The 27,636-nt window shown below is 45.8% G+C and overlaps 1 protein-coding gene across 1 annotated transcript; it reads left to right on the top strand.

Moving 5' to 3' along the window:
* The first annotated feature begins 200 nt into the window (after positions 1-200).
* Positions 201-25,705, top strand: dipk2ab (divergent protein kinase domain 2Ab). Its single transcript, XM_070986331.1, has 4 exons — positions 201-655; positions 6,724-7,610; positions 19,460-19,763; positions 23,250-25,705. Exons 2-4 carry the CDS (start codon positions 6,957-6,959, stop codon positions 23,594-23,596), a joined length of 1,305 nt encoding a protein of 434 aa, XP_070842432.1. The 5' UTR covers positions 201-655; positions 6,724-6,956; the 3' UTR covers positions 23,597-25,705.
* Positions 25,706-27,636: the final 1,931 nt, after the last annotated feature.

Raw genomic sequence — 27,636 nt, 5'->3', positions numbered from 1 at the left:
ACCGTGTTACTATTTTCCATAACAAAACACTTTTATGCTGGTGGAGGCAGTGAGAATAAATAGAAATCTGGACAAACTTTGCTGTGGGGGCGGCGCTCCAGACGAGACAATATTAGAACAATCGCCTAGCAACGTCGGCCGTAAACAGGCAGCGGGTGTCGTAAAGGAAAAAGAGGCTGGTGTTGAAAAGAGTCGGAACAGAACCCATTGTGGTGTTGGAGAGGAGTGATCTGCTGCCCGGGAGTAGAGGAAAAGAGGTAATTCTGTGACCACAAAGGGACTCCCGATAGACGGACAGATATGGACGTTAGTGCACAACACGGACGCTGTTGTCTTTTGTGAAGAGGACCGCGTCGTCCTGTCGGAAAGAGCCGGTATATGAAGAGTTAAGACTCGACATCCCAACTGTTTGTTTCAGCAGCTAGCAGGCTAGCTGGCTAGATACCTGGGAGCTGGAAATGGGAAGCCCGTGTGAGTTTGCATGATAGAGATCTCCGTCGAGCTTTGAAGAAGCCGTGTTCGGTTTAGATACTGTCGGCGGTGATTGAAAGAGTCCGTCGGCCGCCTCGTAGGTAGCCGCAACTTTGAAGAATGATATCAACTGAGCGCTAAGCAATTCACTACTACAGACCCGGAGAGGAAAAAAGTCACACAGGTTTGTTTCACAGTTTTCTTCCTTCTCTTTGCCGTCCGTGTCCACGCTGAACTTTAATGTAAATCAGCACAATGTGGATTTAAAGAGCCGCTTTTACGCTATTCATCGTACCTTCGACTTGATTAGGTGGAAAAGCGAATAAAAAATAAAAAGGTAAGACGATAGCTGGCACTTAAAACGCCGCTTTTGCTACCCTGAACTGATGAAATGGTTAGATAAAATGCTAGACGAGTGTTTTTTTTTTTTGCAAAACACTCTTATCAGATGCCCGCATCCTCTGAACGGCTACATGAAGTTTATCATTACTGCGAGAGAGGCTCGTGCTGTTCCAACTATCTTTGGCACATCGAAATGACCGTCGTCTTATCTGTACGCTAATTATTTCGTTCAGGGAACAGTAGTCATGTCCATCACAGGTACCTAAACGCAACTTAATGTCGACCAGATAATATGATATGTCATATAACACTGCAATGGACTGTTATCGTGCACAATCTGAGTACATCCAGGCAGACGTGGAGAATATAGGAGATAAGATAAAAAGGTGCTGTCCCCTAAACCTCTAAACGCATATTCCTGTGGTCATTTGGATGCGGAACATGTTGTATAATAGCAGTAATTATTAGCTTGTAGCCTCATTCTCAGCAAAACATGTTTTTGCAGTGCTTCTCATTTACTTGGCTCTGTAGTTTCTGATTACTTAAAAACGATGTTCCTCAACAGGTCTCCCCTTGGCCAGCGTGATTTGGATTGATTTGCAATGCATTTGCCTTCCTTGTTGGCGTGAGCAAGCAGCAAGTTGAGCCACTTTGCCCATCAGGCAGAAAGACTCAGGCATGATGAAAGCATAATTTGCAATAATAGCAGTAACTGAGTTTTTTTTTTTTTCTTTCTTTTTTTTTGTGATTGTGCTTTGCAAACCTCTGCCCTTGATTTCTTCAAGGGGAAAAATAGATTACAACCACAGTCGTACTGTTTGGTCCAGAAACGGCTTATAATAAGTCCTGAGGAATTTCTCTTTATAGTCTAATGAATAGAATGGGCTGCTTAGAATTAATTTTTCCATATCAGGAGACTAATTGAGGAGCCTTTCTGCAAGGTTAGTCGACAAGGGAACAATGAAAATAGACCAATACGCTTAAGACGTTCTGCTTGTGGCTGATTTGAATGTTTCCCAGCGCTCAGCGGGGAAACGTCTTGTAATTGTGGCCTAAAAGCTCCCACAGGAGCAGTATGTTTTTGTTCTTGACCTCCAAACTCAACAAATCTTACTTTGGATAAGCGACTTCTACGACAGATGGAGCTACGTTATGAATGACCTTAGATGAAATAATAAATGTCTGTCAGGTAATCAATATTATCAACCCCCACCCCCACCGCCCCTTCAAACACATTTCTAAACCAAGCTTGTTTTGATAGCTTGTTTTAATCAGTTCAAGTGCAGCTTCACTTAGATGACACAATTGTTTTGCAGTCGCATCAATGTGAGATTGAAATGTGTGACAACTTTTCAAACTTGTGCAGAGTGATGCCGGCTTGCCGGCGCAGCTGTTGAAATTAAACAAAACGAACATGTTATCAGTTGAAGAATCCGGAGCGAGTCTTCCCGCCTCAAGTGTGTCCCTCCGAACAGCTGCGGCACTTTGACACAAAGCAGATACCAGTGATACTCTCATTAAAACCTCTAGTATTTGTTTTGGGCCAGAGATGAATGGACTGATGTTCATGTGGGGATGCTGCTAATTGGTGCTTATATTCTGAGGACTCAATTTTCCATTAGGTACGTGAATGTTACGGTCATTTGTATCTATCCATCACTGTCTGCGTGTTTGCTGTACTGAGGCAATCCGGCTGCGGCTGAATGTTTTTGTGATCAAACATTATTGACTCTCGCAGTCGATAACCTTGGCAACAGTAGTTCCTTTCGCCAGCTAGAGCCGCACATTGCAATGGAAGCTGGAGGAGAGGGGTCAGAGGAGGCTTTTTCCGAGCTTTGAGTAGGGCTTGGTGGTAATGCCCGCGGTCTCCGGGGGTGCACACATTCATGTGTGTGTTTGTGTGTGCGTCCAGATGGAGAACTGCTACTCTGTATTCAAGTGATCTCTTTCCATTCGTTTCCATCACAAGAGCAATAACTCAGAGTTCCTCTCACCTTGCAATCCATTAGCTATACATTGGTGATATCTCTCCTCTCTCTATTTCTCCATCTTGTCCAGCTCCTCCACTGTGTTTCAGTCCTTTTCACCACTTCCTCTTTGCATTCGCTTTTGCATTTCCTCTGGAATTAATCAAGCATGTTCATGTGTGGCTTGACTTCATTATATCATAATGAAGTTTAGCCTCAGGTGCAGTAAAGGAAATGGGTTAGCCCGAGAGTAGCCCTGCCCCCGTACGTTGTTATCTGAGACTAGTTTTATACAATGAGCCGTGGAAAAGATTATTCAAGAAGAAAATTTCCTTTTCAACTCGCTTTTTCTTATCTGGGTTATTCTGTCAAAATCTGAGTTTAATAAAAGTTGAAATATTAGGATATTCCGATGTCATCTTCCTCTGTCACGACCTTTGTCATTCTGTTTTAAGCCAACATGGGGCCTATTGCTTTATCTTGCGCCTTTCCTGTCCCAGTAATGAGCCATTTTGCGGCTCTTAACATCTGCCAAACTTGGAACATTTTGAATGCGAGACTCATCTCCCATGCATGAGGAGTCAGGCATCCTTTGATTTGCCCTCTTTTCTTTGCCTCTCTTTCGAAGCGCTCACCGCAATACTTTGTAGACCGAGTACGCTGAAAACTTTCTTACCCCAGTTTTGGCAGAGGCTGTGTGTGATGAGAGGTAATTCGGTGCTTATTCTAAACAGGGTTTTCCTCTTGGTGTTGTGCATCCCTCATTCTCACACAATGCATCGGGAGCAGAGGCGCCATGGGGGAGGAATGTCGGGGGGGGGGTGTAATTTAAAACACAAGTTTTCTGCGGGCACAGTGAGGTTTGTCCAAAAGAAAACACTGCTTTAAATTTCACTGCCCTTCTATTCCAGTGGGTAACATCTGTTAGAATACAAAGCATCTGGCTATAATTTAGAGTTTTAAGTGAACTTTACCCTCGTCAAAAACCTGAGTAGGCATCCTCGCTGTAGAGCTCTGCCTGCCTTCCTGTCTGCACGTCCTGGTAAATGTCTCTCAGTCATGGGGTGGCATATAGCAGTAGACGGTGAGGGAGTTAAATAAGTGTTTCTGCAGGTGTAAAATTCACAAGAAGCAGTTTAGTGAGGTAATTACCAGGGGAAAAATATCGCCGTTTTAAACGACCATGCCATCCTTCCAGTAAAGCTGAATGTTTTGGTCTCATTCACACTTCCACTCTGTGTGCAGCAGCGGCAGCAGCAGGCTATAAAAACTCTAAGCTACCAGCATTTCAATTCTCAAACTGTCCTGCTTCATACTAAACAAAAGTACAGGATCAAGGATAAGCCATCGCTGGCAGATTTCAGTGTCAACATTTTTAAGCGTTTTAACACCTGTGTTGTCTCTCATTAACAGAAAGAAAATACAGCGTGTATCCTTATCATGTCACTCCCGCAATTAGTGCAGTCATTGACATAATCCAGGTAACGCTCCATAGGTAATTGAGGCCTAATACTTTCCCTGGAGAGAAGGGAGAAACTACGCATCCTCCTCGATTTAGCCGCCAGCTTGCGCATCTCATCACTCATTTCCAGGCCTTGTTCGGGGTTTGTTCCAGCTTGCCCTGCCGCTCTGTCGTTTTCTCTAAAGTGTGAAGAAGAGGTGGAAGGTCTCCTCGGATTGAGGTGACAGGGGTTGTGTTTTGTCCTCTTCCGGCCCTTTGCGGATTCTAGTTATATATCATATCTGCTCCCAAGATCTTCATTATCCACGACTGTGCCGTGGCTGCCTGTGTCAAATGCTAAATGGTGCTTGAATCAAGATCTTATATTAATGAGATATTCGGTTTTCCTCTCAAGCAGTCAGATTCCTCTCGCTCCCTGTCGTAGAAGGCACGAGGCACACATCCTTTTGACTCCTGTTGAAATTGTTTGTCACAGATTCACCAATTTATATGAATATCTTGTATTTTTTTTCCCCCCAGACACTATTTAATTATTGTGTTGCCGTCCTTTTCAGCTCATTCTGAATGGGTGCGACTGAGAGGTTATTTTGTTATTCATTTATCAGACCGGAGGCATTTTGTTGAATTCGGCTCAATGTGGACCTACAGTTTCTTTATTTAGCATGCCCCATGAAATGCCGTTTAAAACAAAACGCACGAAGAATTATCTTTTTGCACGGTTTTGTTTCTGAGATGTCACAGCTTAATGTGGGCATGAAGTGGTACGGTGTCCTCTAAATGACTCATTTGTAAAGACTAAAATTACTATTACCATTTTCATTGTGCTCCATTTATATTGACAAAATAAATAAAGAGATGCCCTCCCATGTCTTGGGAAATAGTGACACATTTCCATTAAGATTTACTGTAGCTGTTTGGCTCAGTTAAATTGAGTTTAAAAGATGATTTAAGATCGCTTCTGTTTAAATGATGTAAAGTAAGTCTGTCACTCTCATTATCCGTGTCTTATTTATGGTACACTGCTCGCGGTTGAGTCACATTGCTTGAGTTTTAGTTTTGTGGTGAGAATAGACAAAATGCTCAAATCATATTTTTCTCCCCACCACCCCCAAGAAAAAAGTAGTGCAGCTGTCTGTTTGGATATGGTCTATTTTTACATTAGTGGTGTTGGCCTGATCTGCTCGAGGTATTTTCAGACAGAGGTGTGAGCTAAGAACTGGTGTATTCAGCTTCTTATCTGACACTCCACAGGCGCACATCTCTCACAACCGCTGCTCTCTTGGCTGCCTCCAGCCCCCGTGTCTTTCCTGATCTCAGCCACTTCGATCTGAAAGCAAAATGCAAGGAACCCATCGACATGCACACTAATCACACTAGTGTGCCTGCTCGTTAGCCATGCCCTCTCAAGTCGTCTGTCCTAATAGGCATGTCCTAATGAGTTCTAATTGAGGATGGCTAATTTGCATGGCCCGAGTCTTTGTCTTTCTTAAAGCGACTTATAAGACTTACGAGACTCATTGGTAAAAAGCTGATTGGGGGGTCTAGCATGGCTTCATCATGGGCAGACCATGGGGGGCACATGAAGCTTCTGAGAGCTTTGTTCTCGTACTGTGAGCTCAAAATGTTGTCTCTTTCCTCCGTGCTTAATTCTTACCATTCCCTTCTCTGCTGACGTCGTCTAATAGAGGTATTCACAGATTCTCCCCCCCGTTCTCAACCACAGCCGTTATTTTAGTGACACCAGCCATTTTCAAAGAAACAACTTCAAAGCATGATTAAAACGAAGCAGGGCAACTCTGATCAAAGGTTAAACTACGCGCAGCGTGACTCTCTTCACAATGCAGTGAGATTCTTCCATTTGAAGGGAGAAGGGGGAAAAAATCAAGGTCTCAGAGCTCAGTGTAACTGAGGTATGCAGACGGCGTGTTATTTCGCTGTGCATCGGAGGAAAAGTGATGGATACTTCTGTAGCTACAGAGGGAGGTCCTCTGAGGAATCATCCTCAGAGTGCAGCACATTTTATTTATACTAGGAGAGGATGTTGCACATTTTCTCTTAATTTGATCACTGACACTTTATTTCCCCCTTTTCCATAGTTTTATTTATCTTTGTTATATCGGGGAGTATACAAAAATGATTTCCCAAAGAGAAAAATCTCAAACAGGCACAGGCAGGTTTATTGCATTGGCTGTGGACCATCTCATTTCTGTTCAAAAAGTAATGAAATCTCTCAAATGACCCAAGCAATTCAAATTTGCGAGACAATTTCATATGCCAGAGAAAGTGCTTCTTTGTTTTATAGGAGGCGTCTTACGTTTGGACTCAGGTGTTCAAGTTGCATGCCCAGCAGAAGAAAAATGAAACAGACCCTTTTCACTTGTTATTCATGACCAAAAGGACAAATTTTGGTGTTACGAAATGCAGCTTTTTATTTGCCCTCATGTAATGAGTTCTCCTCTCTCTTTCCTTCCTTGATTTCAGGCCCGCTGGCTCGAGGTTGCTCACAAACACCAAGAAGGGAGAACATGACTCACTGGCCTCTGCCAGAGACTGGCACGGGGCAGCTGTGCCAACCTCACCCCTGCCTGCCGCTTTAGAAGCTACCCTGCTACACCATGACGGAGAGGCATTGAGGTTAGCCCCCAGACGATCGTCTCAATACCTCTCCTCCTCCCTGTCCCTGAAGAAACCCCCCGCCCTGCCCCGTCCCCACCATGCTGCGCTTCCTGCCTCTCAAACTTGGCCGCTTGTACCGCTGTCTGAAGCTCTTGCTGGTGGTGGGGTTGTTTGTCATCTTGTTGATGAACACCCACAACCTGTTCGCCTCCTTCCAGAAGAATGAGCTCACTGACAGACGCTTCATCAACCTCAACAAGTGTCCCGCCTGCTTTGGCACCAGCTGGTGCCGCAAATTCATGAACGGCCAGGTTTCCTTTGAGACATGGGGTCGCCTGCGATTCCTAGACGTTTTCAATGTCAAGAATGTTTACTTCGCCCAGTACGGTGAGCCCAGGGAGGGCACCCGTCGCGTGGTGCTCAAACGGCTCGGGTCCAATCAGGAGCTGGCCGAGATAGACCAGAAAATCTGCAAGAGGGCTACAGGCAGGCCGCGCTGTGACCTCATCCAGGCAATGTACAAGACCGAATTTGCCCGGATCAACGGCGACGTGCGTCTGCTCACTCCCGAGGTCGTGGAGGGCTGGTCAGACCTGGTGCACTGCCCCTCACAGAGGCTGCTGGACCGCGTGGTCCGCAGGTACGCTGAGACCAAAGACTCTGGCAGCTTCCTGCTAAAGAACCTGAAGGACACAGAGAGAATGCAGCTGCTCATGACCTTGGCATTCAACCCAGAACCACTCGTACTGCAGGTACCTTGTCTGTTTTAAACTTTTTTTCCAGTGTCATGTGTTTTCAGGACAGGAGCTGTTCAGCAACATATGTGTGGCTGTGATACCGTTTTAAGCTTTTTTTATTTTTTTTTTGTTGAGTGATGTTTGATTATCTCGATAAAGAGATGTCTGTCAGCTGATCTGTGGCACCAGGTGTTTTCCAGAGTAGTTGATAAGCCACAGTTCCTGGATTACCTTCGCTACAAAGAGAATAAGAGCAAAGCGAGCCAGGGTGTTGGCCCAAAAAGCCCCCAGTAAATTACAGTGTGGGAATCCTCCTTTTCCTTCCTCTTCCATAGATCTGAGACGAGCCATTACACCCTCCCTAAACTCTAGGCTACACGTCCGCTTTCTGGAGCACGAATATTCCTCTGCTGAGAATAGAGACGGGTTTAAGAGCTGTGGCCTCCCAAAAGATGAGAGATTTTGGCTGGCGGCAATACTGCATATTTAACACTATATGTAGGCCAGGTTTGAATTATTCAAGCCTGCATCTGTAAATGGTCCAAGTTGTTTTTAATTTTAATATACGTCCATGTCCGCTGCATTCTTGTCATTTTTGGGACAGCACGTGGAGGGATCTCTTACGTGGCTGCTAAGTGCTATCAGTGTAAATGCTCTTGATCCTTCACCAGTCTTCCAAAATAAAAGTTTTTTTTAAAGTTTTTGACCATTTGTATTACAACATAAAAGATTTAAAACTGATAAAAACCCAAGACCGTCTTTTGATGAGACTGACAGAATGAACACTTTATTTTTTGTACAGTTAACATGATGATAATATTGTAGTGCAGTAGAAATCTTAAATTTGGCATTGAGTTAATTAACAAATCGTACTTGCAACTCTTGATTTGATGTCGCGTTTTAAGTAAAATGACGACCCACTTTTCTCACCCTGCGTGTCAAAGCCGCCATACTGTGTATCATCCAGTGATTTACAAGCAGCCAATCAATTTCAATTTCAACCTGGCATTGACTGTGTCTCGTGACGGGACAGGACAACAATAGTCATGGCCCGTGTAGACGTTCAATAATGCTGACCTCCAACCCCACTCCCCACCTCGTAGGGCCACACGCCTCCGGGCATTTTGGAGGACAAAAGGCAAGATGAGCCTTTTACTCCGGTCAATCTATAAAATCTGATTAGTCATGTGCGGCCGCTTGCCCTCCCCCTTCCATCCGTTGTCCTCTTTTCTTTCTTATTACCTCTTTCTTCTATCTGTGTCATCCTCCACTATATTTTCCTGCCTGCTCGTGCACGCTCCACAAACTCTGGTCAGATAATTCCATCAGTGTTTTTAATGCCATAATGCCTCAGTTCAGAGGCTCTGTGAATCACTCCCCCACCCTTATCTTTGCGCACAGCTACAGACATCACACACCAACACATCATGCATTGTCCACAGTTCCCTTCACTCCCTGCTCCGTGTAGCCGTTGCATGTTTACAGACTCATGAATTGTTGATCTCATCCTGAACTTGTGACCTACGGGCATTAGGAAGAACTGTAGGGTCTGTGTGTGCACCAGGCCAGGGGTAACAGATGGTGGACACGGATTGTGTGGATGGATAAAATACAAAGAAATGTGCCAGACATCTCAGAGATTCACAGATCCTGAGTGCCTCAAGTGTTCGTCAGCATCACCGAACTCAAAAGATGAGGAGAAAATTTGCTGAGAGACCATATACACAAGGTTGGGCAGCAGTAGACCATAAAGAATTAATGGCGTCTGTAGAGATTGAACAGGAGACGTGCACTACAACACCTTGGTCTCCTTTTTTGCCAGAGGTTAGTGCTACTGCGTTGGGGACTAGCTTTAACAAAAGGTAGAGGAATGTGGGCTGAGTTTTACGATCAGATATTTAATGAAACCTGATCCTTATTTCGACTACTTATCATTCTTGTCTTCTTGTCAGGCCTAGAGCGATGTTTCATTTTGCCAGGGTGTTGTTAAACACCTCTTTGGTAAGTTGGAGAAGCCAGTGTCACTCAGTGTATAATTTAAGTTTGCTATATTTAGTGTAAATGATTCCCTGCTGTCATTGCTTGCCAGTGTTGCGGCTTTGGGCTCTTTCCTCTATCTCTTTCCTCTGGCTTTGTACAGTTGAATAATGCCAATAACATTTCTGCTGTCTGCTCTGTGAGCTGCACTCTCTCCTAGAATGGCTTCTGTTTCCAGTCTTTTGAAGCCACAGGCAGTAAATCGGCCCGGTTTCACTATGAGAAAGCAGACCTTCTTTGTCAGTGGGAAACAATCTGCTGTGTTGTTTCGGGTCTGGCCAACAATGCATTTTCTGTGTGCTCTGCAGTACACAAGTGCGCACACACATACGCACACACACACATATACGCGCCACCCCCACTCCTCTGTCACGTGGAAGACAATTTGGCTTTGGGGAATACATATTTTTGGAAGACAAAATGACGACAGCCAAACAAGAAAATCCTTGTGCAATGAGAGGCACCTTATGCAACTTCATCTGTTTCCTCTCTTATTTTCTCTTAACCGATGCAGCTTCACAAATAAATTGACCCGCAAAGGTTCCTCTGTTACAGTGATAAATGTACTAGTGTCAAGGGGTTGCCCCTTTGCCAACCAGAGAAATTACATGATACCGTTTAATTTTACCTCTTATTCGACAATAACTTGGTTTGCATGAGAAGCGAGTAATGAATTCTTCTCATTTCCCCTGCTAGAACCTTATTTGCCATCCTTGGCTTCTCTCCCTCAGCTAGATGACTCACTGATTCATCAGGTGATGGTTGTGTTTGATGGAGTGCATCTGGGCCAACCTTAAATTAGTTCGATTTGGCCTAGTCCATCCTTCCAAATCATTAAGCCCGGTAAGCTAGCCAGAAGCATGTGACTGCGCTTGCACCCTTTTGGGTCCTCAGCCCTGTGTTGCTCAGTGAAGCTGAGAATGGGATGTGACAGGCCTCTGGGGTTAACTCAGTCATCTCTAGACTCAAATCCCAGACACCCCTCTCCCTCTTTCTTTTACCATCTCTCCCCACCTTCCACAGATCCAAGTCCTCATTCAACACCCCGCCCTCACCTGACACTCGTCAGAAGGCATGATCCTCTCACGCAACACTGTATGTTTTTCACCGAACGCAGACGTCTGACAATGATTCTAAATGGGAGAAGAGACAGAAGAGAGAGATAAGATGGATGACCTTATCTCCTCTTTCTCCGAAGATTTTTGACGGCTGCATTTTAACACAAATGTGAAAGTAAACATTCATACCGCTTTGAGCAAACACACTGGCAGCTTGTTTGAATTTTTTTAAATGGGGGGGATGCCTCTTTGGTATGCTGTTGATTTAATGAGGCTCTGCATAATCTATTACGATGCTCATCTACTTTGGGAAACTAAGCCAAAGCAAATGGTATAAATTCATGGTTTTTTCCTGGCACAAAGGTGGTACCTCAACTGTGACCTGCTAAACCTTTTTTTCGAATAGGAAAATATATTCAAATGCATCAGGTCATAAATTGTTGTGCAACCTGCCTACACCAGCATCTGCATAATTAAAAAAATCTGCTGTTTCAAACTAAGCAATGAAGAAGGTAGACAAACAATAATTATTACAAAGAAATTTGTTTCACTTGCCACCCTAACTGTAACACAAAAGCAATTATTTTTAGAGTGTGCCGCATAGAATATGCATTAGAAAACCAGAAAAAACACATTTGAAATCGAATGTATCGCAATAAATTAAATGTGTCTGCGGCTTTTCATGTAGTTTATGATAGTGCCGGATTGCATAACACTAAGAAATATATTGTCAGCCAATTACAGTGATCAAGAAAGATGGAGTGGTTACACAACTTCTGCAATAATACATATTAAAAGAAACTCTGTTTTTTTTTGCCCACACTGCCATTGTTTTGGCAAAGGATGCATGAAATTTGAGCTGTTTTATATTGTCTGTGCAGGAAAAACTGCAATCTTATGGCCCGGCTTTTTGGGTCATGCATTCTTACAAAGCGGATCAGAGCCTGTTTTGTTTTTAGTTTTATTTATTTCTTTCCATTTAATCACAGACACTGCATGCTATCCCGGCTTAAGTGAGAGCTCTCTGTCTCTAAGGCCGGCTCAGTGGCTGAGGTCCACCGGTAAATAGTATTTAAGTTGCTAGTCTGTGATTAGAACCTTTTGTTTTGGGGTCTGGGGGATTGTGACGCTCTTAGCACATAAGAGAGGAGGCTGTGTACGCCGCTTAACCCTGCTTCAAGTGCTCCCAAACCCCCTTTCATTATTCTTATAGGCCTTTGTGTACAGACTGAATCCTGTTAGGATAAGACAGGGAGTTATCTGGGCCCGACTCCCCTCTTTTGGCTGCCCTCGCTGGATGGAGGCCCTGGTGGAAAGGGGAGAAGAGAAAGAGGAGGAGGAGAGGAGCGGAGGGTTTGTGTGAGAGAGTGTGTGTAGTACAAGCCAGAGCCTTGTGGTGTTTTCCCCCATTTGAATGAGCCAGACTGCTTGTGTTACCATAATCCTTTCTCTCTTTCTCCCTCTCTCCAAACACACACACATATATACACACACATGCATGACAGCTGTGTTTGGTTAGGTAAATGCCTGTGGCTGAACACCCCTCCACCCGACTCATCCCTCCCACCAGCTCCTTTTTTAGATCCCCCCTCCCCCTAGCTTCCTACTGTTACATCCTGCTCCCCGACCCACCTTATTCCAAGCTCCTGAAGACACAGTTCCACAACGCTGGAGTGTCTTAACCCCATTCACAACTCTCCCTGGGTCCCTTAAGACGGTCAATATGGATCGTAACGAGTGGGTCTTTACTGTGCCGTGTCCCCCTGGAGAGCCTAGGGCCTAATGTTAGAGCAAGAATATGCTTTTTAGCCCATCAGCTCGCCTGCAGTAATAAAATTGTCCACTGCATTAAAGCATTAGGTATCAAGTTCCTGTCAGAAAATATGAGAGGTCGGGGATATACTGTAGCATCCTCAAGTTTTGAGCATTTGCACCCTCTCAGTGGGTAAAACAATTTTATGGAATGAAATTCCTCCCTGGTAATGTAGATGTTAAGGGAAATGTCCATAGGTTGACACCTCTTATGTTAGTCCAAGTCTTTTCTCAAATGTGAGATACTTAATTGCTCCTTGTAAGGGAAATCCTGTCTGTGTTTGTCCGTCTTCTGCAGAGAGGTTACACTGCAGGGTCAATGACAGTAGTCTCCCTACACTCAACGCCAGCCGACTGCCCGCGAGATAATTGGCGCCTGCTCTGAAATACACAACCCTTGATGTGGGCCTCAAACCCACAGCCCTCAACCCTCAGGTCTCAGGCCAAGCTTCACTTGGGTTGCTCCCCAGCTGTGTGGGCGGCAGTACCACCTAGACTGAGTCAACACTGCTGCCGATGACTTAATACATTCCTCGCCGCCCAGCGGAGGGGATTTATGAGGTGGCTCTGTGCGCCGTGGCTCAGGTTCAGGTCGACAGAGGGTTTCAGCTATCAGCTAGCAGCGGAGTGTGTACTAGCAACCCCCAGCTGCACTGTACTGTGCTCTCATTCCTCATCCTGCTCTCATTCTCTCTACAGAGCAGAGTCCCACAGAAATCAGACCTAGTTAACCATTTCTATCAGCGCTCTGTGGTGCTCACTGAATCAGGGGCACGCTCTTTCCTTCTGTGGTGCACAAGTCGACTGTACATGGTCTTACTCGGTCTGTCTACCTGACGTGGTAGTGTTTATTTCTCATCTGAGCTCTGTGTTTTCTGACCTCTTACTTTCTTATTGGCTCTGACTTTTCCATACACACACACCCTGCAGTCCGTTCTGGTTTTAGTCTTCTTCATTCACTGATTTTCCTGTTTCCCAAGACTGCTGCCAGCTCTACACATTGTGACTTTGCACTCTTTGAACCACATGTCTGGTAAAGACAGAGGCAGGGCCTGTTCTAAATTCAGATACATACGCTTAGCAGTCTCGGTGCACTTCTTTCTCCTCTTACAGACAGAAGCACACTCTCTCTCCTCAGTTTGGTGCTCTGACTAGGCGTTTCCTGGCTTCCGTGTCTGGAACAGACAGCATCACTGCCCTGTGTTGCAGGTTTTGGTGGTGGAACAAAGGGCGGTGGGGGGGGTGGGGTAGCAGGAGAAGCAGCAGGAGACGAAAGCAAAAAAGAAGAAAGAGATAGCGCCATGTGTGCCAGGATGAGGAGTTAGCGCTGGCTCCCCTGTGGGGCCTGAGCTCGTGCTGCGGACCGACTGACTGGATTTTAAACTTAAATGGCCAGCAAAATGCCAGACGGGGCTCACCACACATCCTCCAGACACATAAGGTCAACGGGAGAGCTGCAGCGAAAAGTCCATCTTGGCAGTCTCAACCTTGCAGAGCAGATGTGACTCTTTCTTAACTCTAAGCTCCTTTGATAAACAGGCTGAATAATAATGTTAATTTTGCAACATCATGGTTTTTGCTGCAGTCGTCTGACTGAACGGATCCGGCACACTTCCTCAACTTTACCTTTTGATCCCCCGACTCCTGACGAGTCCTGTCCCAACTTGTTTGCTATGAAGCGGCAGAGTTTTGTTGAGGGCAGAAAATGTGGAGAATTTACACCACACCCTGTTTAAGGCTTTAACAAGCTGCACACATGAAACACTTGTGTGGCAAACTACTAATTTCCCTTTTGCTGTAAGTAGTTGCGGTTGCAGGATGAAGGCGACTGGTTCCTTTTTAAATCTCGCATTCACAAACGCAGCTCTGTGTGTCTGCCGTATTTGCGCATGTGTGCGTCTCTGTGTGTATATGTGTGTTTGATTGACCAGTGTTCTTTGCTGGCCAGCCAAGGCAATATCTTGGGAGCCGCTCATGTTTACTTGGCCCCTGAATAGAGGTTGTTATCAGCCCTGGTCACGTTGCATGTTCTCATTCACACGCACTTGGATAGGCTACAGTTTCGCATAAACACTAGCACACATGCACAGACACACACACGCGCACACACACAAAGAGCTTCTTTCGAACTCTCACACACACACGCCCACGCCCTCCCCCGAGTGGCCCAGTAGAAGGGCATGCCTTTGTCAGCAGATGTCAGGACGCAGGTGTGTGTTCCTGTGCCTCTCGCTCCATTCGTTTCATCCTCTTCTCCAGAGGCTGCCCATTTGTCTGTGGCCCTGTTTCATTTCAGCCCACTCCAATCTCCCCCCAAGAGGACGCCAGTGTGTCTGTTGTATTACAGGGAGGGGAGTGAAAAACGCAGCCCCCCCTGCTCCAGTCAATGCTACTGTAGTGCACCGGCACAACCTTTAAGATTAGATTAGTCAGACTTGGGCCTAGAAGTCACTGTGAGGTTGTCTTTAATGAGACGATTCTGTTTTGGTCTGTTTTCCACCCTTGTTTTCATTGTCTCTGGAGCCAGGCTCATTATTTCCTTCACACTGCAAGATTTTCGAGCAAAGAAATTTGTACATAAAATAAGAACATTTGGCACCAACTTCCATGAGTTAAAGGTTTTGCTAAGAAGGACATAAAAGGTTTTTATCCAATGACAGGAACAAGAAGTGATCAGACCTTTTAAAGCAGTAAAAGTTGCTGGGATGTGTCATTGGCAGTTCTGCACCCTCAGCAGATTCTCAATAGCATAACATTATTGGGGGGTGACTGGTAAAATTCACTACCTGTGCAGTACACACATACAAGCGCACACACATACAGTACCTCCCATTTCTGCTCAGAGATAGTGCGGTGGATGTAACATTAGGCTGGGCTTTCCAATTTATTTCACCCACACCCCCCTCAACGCCTCATTGCAGACTTTAATGACTTCTGCAGAGTAACCGTTTAAAGAGCGCTAAGGGAGAATGATTGGTGGGACACGTGGAGTATTTATCAACCTCTGCAATAGGTGAATCCAAAGCTCAGGTGCCCACTTCCATGTGTCTGCCTACACTGTTCAGTAGTTCTCCCCTTTAGACTTATTGCATATGAAACTTAAATGCAGGAAGCTCATAAATATAGCACCTAGGTATGAGTTGTCACGATGCGGCGGAATGAGCCTGTCAGTGAGAGAAGTGAATGAGCGACATCTATGTTAAGAACAGCGGACGAGAGCCGGACAGACAAGAAGGCGCTCTCATAACAGTCGTTGACAGTGTCTGAAAGTAGCCTCCGGGCATTCATCCTTCTCCTCCCTCCCATCAGCCATCCCCCCATCTGCCGTCGCTCTACTTTTGCTCCCATTCATGCTGCAACCTGACAACAAAGAGAGAGATGTGTTTAGCAGGCAGGTCTTTGCTGGTGTATTCCTCCTGTCCACTGGAGCGGAGAAGTGAAAGACACTCTGTTTGTCTCTTCTGTTTGCTGTCTCCATCGCATCCCCCCCCAACACCATCCCTTCCTCGCATCTATCCAGCCGCCCTGCAGGGGTGAGAGAGGGAGGATGGCGGGTTTAGCTGTAACATTGGACATGCTAAGTTTTGTCAACAACAGAGCCGCTTAGATTTACAGCAGCATAAAGCGATCTGAGGTTTGAATCTGGGTCAAAGGGAAGCAGGCCTAATCGGGATGTACCACCAACTGATCCAGCTTCAACCTAATCTTTCTATACTAACTTCAGAAATTAGAAAGCCATTTTAGATATTTAGCCCGTTCAGTCTCTAATCCCAAAATCTCCTATGTAGGATTGGCTGATGGCGAGTAACATCTCAGTAGTCTGGGATTGTCTCGTTTCCAGCCAGTACTCAGTATTTGGGAGTGCAGTCAACCCACCATTATCCTTTGTTTCTCAGTGTCTGCTGGAAGATTTCGCTTCTTGAGACTTTTCTTCCTCAGATACCTCTTCCTGTCAGGTTTGCTCTATCAGGAAATGTAGAGGAAGGCTATTAAGCCAAGAGTTTTGGGGGAAGTTGGGGTGAATCATTGCCAAGTCTGACAGGCACAGACAGACGGACAGACAGACAGGCTGCTGGAAGCCAGTCGTGCTTCCTGGACAGACTTTTGTCTGGTCCGCAATTGATTGGGTCACCTCAGGGAAACGGGCTTGGCCAAGACTGCATTGCATGCAACTCATCATTGTCCTCCCCTCTTGGTGGTGGATCTTTCTCGAAACTGATGGGAACAAGAGATGTGCTTAAGGTATAGATTTAAAGCCCTAAAACACACTGTGCTAGACTGTAAAAGTCTCCCTGTGTCTCTGAAAGTTATGAGTCATAGTGTGAGTCGAAACTTTCTGCATCAAGATCTTGATTTTTTTTTTTTTTTTTGTCCTCAAGATTATTCCAAAGTCAAGGACAGGGTTGTTTTTTGGTAAGATTTCATTGATACCAATGCTGCTATTGATTCTCCTTATTGATTCCTGATCAATTTTAATCAAGTGAAAGCTGTAGCAGCCTGTTATTGTCTAAAATGAATGAAATGAGAGAGTATTTGTACAGCGTTCGTTTTCATTGAGGTTTTCTTCGTCAAGGAAAAGATGTGCTAAGCCTGCCCGCATGGCACTAGTGTTTTCATAACATAGGATAATTGCCCTGTGTCGTTGAGGTGCAGCTGGGTTGTGAAGCAGCGGCACGTGTGTCACATGGCATGCCTGGAATTTAAGCCCATGTCGGGTAGAAAGATGCTTCAGCATATTGCTGGCGTTACTTTGAAATTATCATTTTACAGACATTTCAACTCGCACTGTTGTCTTTGTGAAATGGAGCCAGGCTTTGAACCACGCCTTCCTCTCTGTCATGTCTCCTCCTTGTCTCAAGTTTCCAGCAGCGTGAACGTAGGAGTTTGATGCTGAAGAGGATGCGGCCATAGATGGAGGGAATTGATAAGTTTCTGATGGATTCGACCATTTAGAATCAGTTCTCAACAGTTCCAGTTCTTGATTGCAACCCTAGTCAAGGACCCCATGCAAGGCGTCCTAGACTTTGAATTGCACTCAGCTTGTTGCATGTTACATTAAAGCACAGGTGGGATCTATATGCTTTGGCCTTCGGCGCAATTTGTAGCCTTGCAAGGAATGTATTTAAGGATCTTAAGGGCAGCATAGCTTGAGGAGTGTCTTGAGATAAAAATGTCTCAGCACTAGTCAGTGGTGCACTAGTGAAACTGCAAATCGCAGCACAGTCATCCATTCGCCAAGCCATGGTGTCTTTGTTACATGCACCCCCCCTCTGTGCCATAGCCTCTATGTGGCAGAGGTCCAGCTGTTGTCTTTGAGATACAGCAGCTGTGTGTGTGTGTGTGTGTGTGTGTGTGTGTGTGTGTGTGTGTGTGTGTGTGTGTGTGTGTGTGTGCGTGCGTGCGTGCGTGCGTGCGTGCGTGCGTGCGTGCGTGCGTGCGTGCGTGCGTGCGTGCGTGCGTGTGTGTGTGCGTGTGCTGGTGGGGGGCAGGTTAAAATGTATGTTTTTAAATAATTTGTATTTCATTAAAGTTTAAAGCGAGTCAGGGCAGCCATGCATGTTTAAAATCCCCTCTCTCAACACAAATTGAAAGCTAGTGAAGTATTGAATTACCACAATTGTAACATGAAACGCAACAGCCGTAGTAGCTCGCGCTTTACCTGCAGTGACATGATGCGTTCCCTGCCATATCTCCGATGCAATTGGGTTTCAGAGGGGGAGGGCTGCTGAGGCTCCTGTGAAACATGAGCACTCCTGATTCTCTGTGTCTGTGCGGCGGCTGCCTGCCCGAACCAGCAGCGTAGGAGAGATTTGTTACATAGGAATTGTGGGCGATCATTAAGCTAACATATGGCTGGGTGCTTATTGTAAAAGATGGAGGCCTATGGCAGGGGATTTTTTTTTTATTATTGTAAAAAATCGGAGCTTATCACTTCTAGCAGAACTCACGCAGGCTGCAAAACTTTCATTCTATTATTTTCCATTAATTTGTCCACCCATTGTGATAGCCTGCGGCAATGAAATGGACCAGGAGAAACAATAGCGATGCAGGGAAGTGAGAGACACCAGAGCTCATTTACAGTAAAGAGACATGGAGAATCCAGTCCCTGAGCAGCCCAGCACGTTTGCAAAATGCCGCTGCTTCACGCTCATTTAAGTCGTCTGCGTGTGTGTGTTTTTGTGCCCATGCAGGCGTGACCACTTGACTTTGAATGATGGCAAATGACGGCTGTTTTTGTTTGACCTCTCGGAAAGGTCAGGTGAATCTTAGAGAGATCAGGGTATTGTGCCACAGCAGTGGTACCGCTTCCTGCTAGCGGTATTACTGTGTTATTATTAATCAGTTTCAACCTGTAATACACAGCAATTTCTTGTCAGCATGCCCAAACGGCATTAACTCGGTCAGCCAACATCATGCAGCAGTTTAAATCGCCCCACTGCTGCCTCACAACACATAAGGCTTTCCTGCTAACTGCTGCTACCACAAATCACCTCCTATCAGTTCTCTGGAAGCACTGAGTATAGCAGCGTACACCAGCTCATAGCTGTAGGGCTTAAACACAAACTGGCTCTCTCCTTTTATTAAAATTAATCCATTATACCCAGTGCTGGCTGCGTTTCATGTGGTCCTTTGGCAGATTTTCAACTATTGTGCTAAGAATTGTGTATCAAAAATTACCAAAGTCTGAAAACGGCACCCGTGTTTGACATCAGGGTTTTTTTCTTTTGTTTCTCCTGCTTGAGTAACTGATTTCAGTGCAGGTTAAGCAGATGTTTTCTGACAAGAAGTGAAGGTTCTTTAATTTTTAATTTATTAATTTATGAGTTAGCCCCTGCTTTTCAAAGCCACCGGAGTGATTCTGTCTTTCTTTCAGCTAACTCTACATTATACAGCCTGACTTATTCTATCTATGTTTTTAAATCACGTTTTCTGTTCTCATCTGCTTCTCCTTCCCAGAGCTTTCCGTCAGACGAAGGGTGGCCATTCGCCAAGTACCTGGGAGCGTGTGGGCGCATGGTCGCCGTCAACTATGTGGGTGAGGAGCTGTGGAGCTTCTACAACGCGCCCTGGGAGAAGAGGGTAGACTTGGCCCGTCAGCTGATGGACATCGCCGAGCAGCTCACCAACAACGACTTTGAGTTCGCCCTCTACCTGCTCGACGTCAGCTTCGATAACTTTGCGGTCGGCCCGCGCGACGGAAAGGTCATCGTCGTCGACGCCGAGAATGTTCTTGTGGCAGACAAAAGGCTGATCAAGCAGAGTGAGTGGTGGCATCCAACATTACTTACACGCAGTGTGTGAGAGAGAGAGAGAGAGGGAGTAGTGCCTAGTACATCTTGTTCCCCTTTTGCCGTGACACTTCCTCTTTGTTCGTAAACATGCCTCACATCTCTTTTGAATCCGGGTTGTAAGAAGAAAAACAGTGTTCATTTGTACAAGATAGTGTCTGTATGAACATCGGCTGCTACCTCACTCCAATTACGAAGCTGTCACTGGTGGTTTTATAATTGTGTAAAAAGTGATAATTAGCTATTAATTTTATTCATAACATGTCTGCTCATGCAGTGGTAGTTCCTCCTCTCACTTCCTCTAGCAGCTAATCATAGACTTCCTCAAAAGCCAGAGTGTGACTCAAACACTGACCACAGCTTGGATTCTCTCGAACACACCGCATTTATATCAGAGCTGCAAGTGCCAACTGTAGCTTATGAGGCAGTGACGAAGGTTCGAGGAAAGGTCTCGAGGGACAGACGGCTGTGGGCAAATCTGCACACGCTCCAAGCCTCCTCTCTTCTAAGAATACGCTCCTCCAGCATCCCTTCTGCCTCCGACACGCTCGTCCCCATCAAAGCAAAGATCTTTTTGATAATAAGCCATCTCTGCTGCCCTAGTTTTTTTCCCCCCTCTCCGAATAAACCTCATAACAAGGAGAGAGAGAGCTATACATCACACACTCGGCGTGGCAGGTTCCTGCCCCTCCGTCCCCTTTCCTACGGCTACTTCAAAGAGAGGGACGACCACCCAGTCAGGCTCTTAGATTTGTCCCTTCCTGCAGAAATCCTATTAAAGTGATAAACTGTTGTGTCGCTAGGTGTTGAGGTTCCACCGTTGTGCCCCGTGACAGATATGAACTATTGTCTGTGTGCGTGTGTGTGAGAAAGGGAGTGTGTTCTATGTACGTAGTTGGAGTATTGTGATAGATTTATCTTGAGATAAAGTGCCGCTTTATCAAATTACGACATCTGACACCAGAAAACCGCAAATAGATGTATAATACGTCAAGGCGCTCCAACGTGCCCTGCAGCTTTCCCCCTCAAGCTTGTACCGTCTGTGTGATTGTGTCGGTGTGGTGCGCCGTGCTTAAAAGGGTGCGTATTCACCGTGTTGCCAATAGCTGTGTTCCACCCTGTCACAGTAGCCCTTTGCAAGTCCCAAAGCACAAACCCAGGTTGAGACTTCCTTTGTCTGGCCGACACACTTAGAGCTCGACAACTCAAGCTGCTTACCCTGGCCGTTCACAGCTTAAGCCTCAAGAATGTTTACAAGCTTCTTGAATGTTTGTGTGTTGGATCGGTTCATGCGTGCGTGTGTGTAGCAAGTGCCAGGAGACGCAGCCTGAGGAAGAGGGATGACGCCGGTAATGAGTATTACGAGGTCACGGCCATGTGTCGGACAGCAGAAGGAAATAAGCGCGGTAACCTCCCAAGGCTCTGCAAGCAGAGAATCCAATCCCCACAATTAGCGCCCGAGATTGAAAGAGAGTTGAAGTGTGCGGCACGAATCTCATCAGTCTAAACTGAGGCCAATTGATTTGCAAATCAAACGCGCAGAAAGCCACGCGCGGGCCCCACCCTCCCGTCGGTAGCATCCATATTGATGCGGTGGGTCTCGGCGAGGTAAAAGCGCACGCCGCGTTTAAGCTGTGCCGTGTGTTTGCACAGTCCAGTGGTGCGAAAGGAACCATTCCCCATCATTGAGTTTATAGACATTTGAGGATGGTTTCACCCCCAGTGGTTTTTGGAAACACACGCTGTATAATGTAACACACACTTCACTCACTCTCATTCTCTTCTCTCCCGACACGGTCGCTCACCGGCTTACACAAACACACACCGTTGCAACAGCGCTCGAAACAGTCACACACACGCAGTCTCTCGCGTTCTCGCGCATTCAATAATGCACACTAACACAAGCATGCATTGTTAAAACCTGCTCGTACTTTTGAATGCCACTAGTAAGGCCACACTAACAGGCATTTCAGGCCCAATGTCCCCTCTCAGTGCAGCCCTGCGAAGGCCGGGGAGTGAGGTGAATGTATACAAGTTCGACCTGAGCTCCTTAACATGGAAGGTATCAGATGCGTGGCAGATGAGAGAGGCTAGGCGGCGCGCCCTCGTCCGCCGCTCTCCCACTCATTTGAATTGGAGATGATTTTGTTTGCTTTGGAAATGTTCGAGCTTTGTTACACTCAAGCCTGCAGTCAGAGTGGAACAGAGAGGATTGTGGTGCAAGTAAATAGACCTCAGACTTCTTTTAGCCTTTAGTTGATTCTCAAAGTACTTGGAGGTTTTTTGTTGTTGTTTTTTTTTGACTGTGCTCATCTTCGTCCTTGAGTATGAACCCTCTCCTCCCTTCCTGTTCTTTTTAGGGGTGTGTGTGTGTGTGCGTGTGTGTGTCCGCCAGTGCGAGTGAACAAGTCTAGGACACTCTCCTGATGCCATCTGTCAATCAGCGCTGAGGTGTGATGCATGGCCAGCTCTGAAACATTAATTGCTTTCAACTCACCTTGCTGCCTGTGCACTCGCATCTGTATGTGTGTGTGCGTGCCCACGCTCATGGCACGCACACACAGGCAGATCCATCTTCATCACCCACACTGATTGAGGTTGATGTGCCCCTCCTCTCCGGGGGGGGGGTGGGGCACAGGGGCCCCTTGCTAACAGGGCAGCGCTGGATGTTTGATTGAGTTGTCCTGATGAGCCAGAGGAGAAGTGCATTACAACCGATGATACACTGATTATGCGTTTGCATCCTCTGGGTCCATCCCCTCCCACCCCTCCCAACAATATTATTGATCTGCTTTTTAATGCACAAACCAATAGCTCTCTCATCATTCCAGGTTATTTTCTTGGCTCCCTCCTCCCCCAGCACAATCCTTTAAAGAGAAAAAGCAACATGAAATGAGCTGGAGAAAGAACTTTATTTGCTCAATAAATCTGGAAAGTGGTTCGTTTCTGTCAAATTAAATGGTGGATGAGTTGTTTGGCCGTGTGCTTTGAAATAGAATTTCCTGTTCGTGTCCGTGGGATGTCAAAAGTGGCACCTTGGCCCTGTCAGCTTCTGGTTCGGTTCATTTCTTCCATAATGATTTTTAGCCTTTGAAAAATGGTCATTCTTCATGATCAGTTATGCAACAGTTTCGCTGTGTTTTCTGTTGCACATCTTGATAAAAAGGAAAACGCTGTCACTACACAGGAAGAGAGGCCTTCTAAAATATAAAGTGTAGGCTGATAGGAACTCATAATCTTTGTGCAAAATTTATATAAACGCATGTTTGCCGAGACGGACGCATCCTGATCTTATTACAGATTCACCTCACGAAGGCTGTAAGAAACAAGCTTATGACCCAGTAAATGCTTTTATATGTTTGAAATGAATGTGCAGACTCTATTAATATTACTATTTTTTATGATCAGCATGTTTTTATTGCCGTTTGTCATTTAACTGTCCCTCTGTCTCCCTGCAGACAAGCCAGAAAACTACGACGTGTGGTATGAGAGCCGTTTCGAGGAGTGCGACAGGGAGGCCTGCCTGTCTTTCTCGAAGGACTCCCTTTGTTCCAGGGTCACCGTGGACCACAACTACTATGCTGTGTGCCAGAACCTGCTGTCGCGGTATGCTACGTGGCGGGGAACCACTGGAGGCCTCCTCCACGACCCCCCCGCCCACATAGCCAAAGATGGACAACTCGAGACCCTGTTGGACGAGTGCACCAACCCCAAAAAGCGCTACGGCCGCTTCCAGGCGGCCAAGGAACTGCGCGAATACCTCACGCAGCTAGCTGCCGCATCCTCCTCCGCAACGGCCAGGTAATGAATGGAGTCTGCGTTAGCCTGACGCACTGACAGACTGGATCCTATACTCTTTATCTCCAGACTCTTGAGATCCTGGTTCTTGTACATGATGTCATTTGCTCCCCCTTTGTGCACTGGAGCTGGAAGGTGTTAGAGGTCTTGCATCAGGAAGTGTAAGAATCAAACTTCAAAGCAGATTTGCTAAAGCTCTGGCTTTTACCTGACTTTGCTCCTGTGTGAAAGAGGAGTGTGGCACTAAGAGATTCTGGTTAGAACCAGGATAGAGAGGGGATAGAGATAACCTCTCGTCTCTCCGGGTGGGCTGCCATCCAGAGTGGTGGGGAGGTGAGAAAGGGCTCTGGTAAACGCATCCTTCATTGGACCCCAGGCTAACGCAAACCAGAGCATCAAAGCAACAAGAGCAGCAACACCATCGCACAGCCCTGACCACATCCATCCTCCCGTTCACGCCTCAGTCTATCAGAACTGTTGTTTCATAACATTGAATCTTAGCATCTGTTTCATTTTGGCCCCAGGAACTCTGTTGTTGTTGTTTTTTTTTGTGTGTTTTGTTTTTTGTTCAGGGCTGAATTTAAGTAGATTGGTGCGTTTACATTTTGCTGTGCCATGGCGTCCCCCCCCCCCCCCCCCGTAGCACGGCTGCAGGAAAGGCGAAGGTAGCATGAATCTCCTGCTGTCAGGCAGGCCAAGCTACAGCAGGTAGAGTGGAGACACAGGGGGTTGGGGCTTTGCAGGAGAAAAAGAAAACCCCTGTCGGCTATGTAAGTCTAATTTCCAGCTACTCCAATCAATTGCTTGATTTCCAGGTTCCAAGAATGTGGCAATCATTTTTTTTTGTAAGTGTTTTTTTTTTTTCTTTTTTGATTGGAAAAAGAGAGAGTTTGACAGCTGCACATAGAAAAAGGAAGGGGATAATTGGACAGTGGTGGTCCCTTGATGCAGATGTGCCTATACCAAAGAGGCTATCCATAATATTAAGAACCCTGAGCAGTGCAGAGTGACGGCACCTTTCCCTCCAGTTGTTCTAGAGCTGTCCAAAGCAACCGTAATGTGTACACAATCTCAAACGAGCTGGCAGGCCTGCATACTGATTTTTTTGTTCCCTAATAAGAACCTAATCCCGAGGTATGCAAGTCAAAGATTGGGCATACATAATGTCACATAAGCCCCTCTGCTTTAACCTCCCACACGATTTATAAAGGAGGACAGATTGATAGGCATAGACATGTTTTCTTCAGCAAGGTAGAGAAAAAGAAACTTGACGAAATGAAAGTGGGAAATGAAATGATTAGTAGAAACACAATAAAGCAGCGTAGTAGTGGCCTGCAGTGCCAGATTCCCTTTAAATGTCTGTAATTGATAAATGAATCCCATTGTCCAACTTCTCCCACTAGTGTTGAGTGCAGTAAGCTCTATCAAGTAAATGTTAAAAAAGGGAACGGAGATAACCCTAAATTACTTCCTTCGTCTGGCTTCTGACCTGCACTTTTAAATTTTGTTCTGTTGAATATTTAAACACTCGGCACCACTTAGAGGTTGGGCTGATTTTACACTCGGCGGACCGACGAATTTAAGCGCAGACGCAAATATGGGCTCATTTCGTGATGGATTCTGAGAGATCTCACAGAAACTTTAAAAGGAGTCCCCTCTTTGGCTGCATATGTTCTGGAGGTCATCTGTCTTGATATTGTGAATCAGACGCTAAATGCCCAGTGGAGTGTTGTGTAGCACGGTCAGTAATCAAGTGAATATGAGCCACTCCATCTGCAGGGAAACTAGAAAGCACAGCAGTTGCTTTTTGGCCTGCTGCAAGACCCGGGGAGCTGACATGACCCTTGTCAGTCAGGAAAAGCAATAAAGAGAGAAGTTTGGCGAGCGGATTTCTGGTTTCAAACCCCCTCCTCCCCCTCCCTCTTCGTTGTGTCAGATATATTTCCGTTTTCCCCCGTCTGGAGGATGTTGAACCTGGAGGGATTTGTACGTGCGTAACTAACTGTTCTCTTTTGTACTGTAATTTTTCTTTTGAGTATTATATCAGCATTGTCTGATTTTTCCTGTGCCTTTCATTCAAAAGTTGTATTGACAACTTTTAGTGGGTTTAAATATTAAAATAAAAGAAGATATATATATATAATTATATATATATAGATATATTCAATTCCGCTGTGTGTGGACTCTTCTTGACTCCGTCTCAATCTTCTTTTCATTATTGTCCATGTACGTTACAGGCGATTTGGTTCATATTGCCTTTAAAATTTGATTCACTGTGGCGCAGCTGGATGTCAGTGTTTGCCAATTCCTATCCCTTTTTTCTCATTCCTCCTCCTCGGTTTTGATCTTTCATATCTTCATCTTTCCTCTAATTTGGAGCCTAGCCCGACTTCCCTTTGCTCTGCTCTCCACTCAGCAAGGATGCGAGTCCTTCTCTTTCATCCACATTTGGGAAGACATTTTTTCTGTTGCCGCGGAAGTGCAGAATTTTGGGGTGAAATTTTCGCAAGGACATTAGATTACATTTTTAAAAGCCTAGCGTTAACAGGAGCAAGGAGCATTGAATGCTCGCACACACATGCAAAAATACTCACCACTTGAATTTTATTTTTTTCACATTCGGTGTGTGTGTGCATAATATTTTTGGGGTGTGTGTGTGTGTGGTCTTTGCTAATTCAAAAGCTCTTCTGTCTCTTCTGTCTGGCTTGAGCCAGCTCATGCTCATAGCATAAAAGCCCGTGGTGGAACAAAGTAAGACTCGAGCCAGAACCAAAATTAGAAGCTAGATGACTGACAAACTCTTTCTCTTTTTTCCTCCTTCTCTGTCTCCTCACGGTCATTTCTCCACCTCTTCCCTTCTCCTACTCCTCTGTAATTGTGCTTCTCTTTGACACACCCGCTGGTTTGTGTGGAGAGTTGATGTCACACTCATTGTGGTGAAGTGCTGTTTAGCCCTCTGCGCTGTAGCTACACATAGCCCCGGCTGATGAATGGCTCCAAGGTCGGCTGGCTATAAGAAAACACCCGGAGAAAACAAGTGAGGCACCAGGCGCTCCGCTGCCGCCCCTCCAAGTTTAAATAAACATGAGGCAATTTCAAGGGGCAGCCACTGGGGAGTTTATGCATTGGATATGGAGAGGAAGGAGGTGGAAATGTTGAAGAAAAAAAAAGAGACAATATGGTTGTACAGGAAGAGCATCTGGAAATGTCTAAAGCAGAGCAAATTGAACCCAAGAAATTTCCTCACTGCATTATCCAATTTGCTGCGAGTGCGTTTGCCTCCATAAATTGCGGTCCAAGAAGTCAAAGCCACATTGGAGAGCCTCTTATTTCTGCACATTGTGTCTTGCAGCTTCGCAGCCTCTGCTTCAGCTGTAATGCATCTGCCAGTAGGTAGCATTACAAACAGGTAGGAATTAATTGCGCTGTCTGTCACGTGACGACCTCCGTCATATCAGCAGGCATTGGCAAATCCAAAGCATTTTGAAATCCACCTCCAAATTCCTGCTTATCAGCGCGGGGGAAGTCTGAAAGGCAGAGGTGGAAAGCATTGTAAAGTGTTCTGCAACCATATTATCTAAATCTCTACACGACTTTAGCCTCGCCTGTCATATTCCAAACCTGGCAAACTGCTGATATCTTATTCAGGTCATAAACTGAAAGAGAGGAGGGGAGAGTGAGCGAGCCGCCATATGTTAGATTACAGCAACAAAAGGGGGATGAAAAATGAGCAACGACAAAAAAAAAAAAAAAAAAAAAGAGGAAAGTTTCTTGGTTGCTGTTGCTTGGCTAACGTGATGTAAAGTCTATTTCATGCTCTGGCAAGCCCCAGGGAGAGGCAGCCATTTTTAGAACCGAAATGACCTATATTTTTTTTAGAAGGGGTGGGGGTAGATTTGGCCAGTGTTGAGGGTGGGTTATGAATAACAACATGTGAAGCCGTGTCAGGCGCTGCTCGCCCGCGTGCACGTGGCCCCTTGTTTTGGGGGCTTTTCCGGGTTTGGCTGGGGCTCAGGAGAGCGCTCTGAAGACTCTTTGTGAGCTCCT

This window comes from Chaetodon trifascialis, chromosome 18 (genome assembly GCF_039877785.1).
Source record: "Chaetodon trifascialis isolate fChaTrf1 chromosome 18, fChaTrf1.hap1, whole genome shotgun sequence".
NCBI lineage: Eukaryota > Metazoa > Chordata > Actinopteri > Chaetodontiformes > Chaetodontidae > Chaetodon > Chaetodon trifascialis.
Note: the sequence above shows the minus strand (reverse complement) of the source record. Positions and strands in the feature narration are given on the sequence as shown.

Coding starts and splice junctions, on each gene's coding strand:
- dipk2ab (XM_070986331.1), top strand. CDS start 6,957: ATGCTGCGCTTCCTGCCTCTCAAACTTGGCCGCTTGTACCGCTGTCTG. Junction 7,611..19,459: donor CAGAACCACTCGTACTGCAG/GTACCTTGTCTG, acceptor TCTCCTTCCCAG/AGCTTTCCGTCAGACGAAGG. Junction 19,764..23,249: donor CAAAAGGCTGATCAAGCAGA/GTGAGTGGTGGC, acceptor GTCTCCCTGCAG/ACAAGCCAGAAAACTACGAC.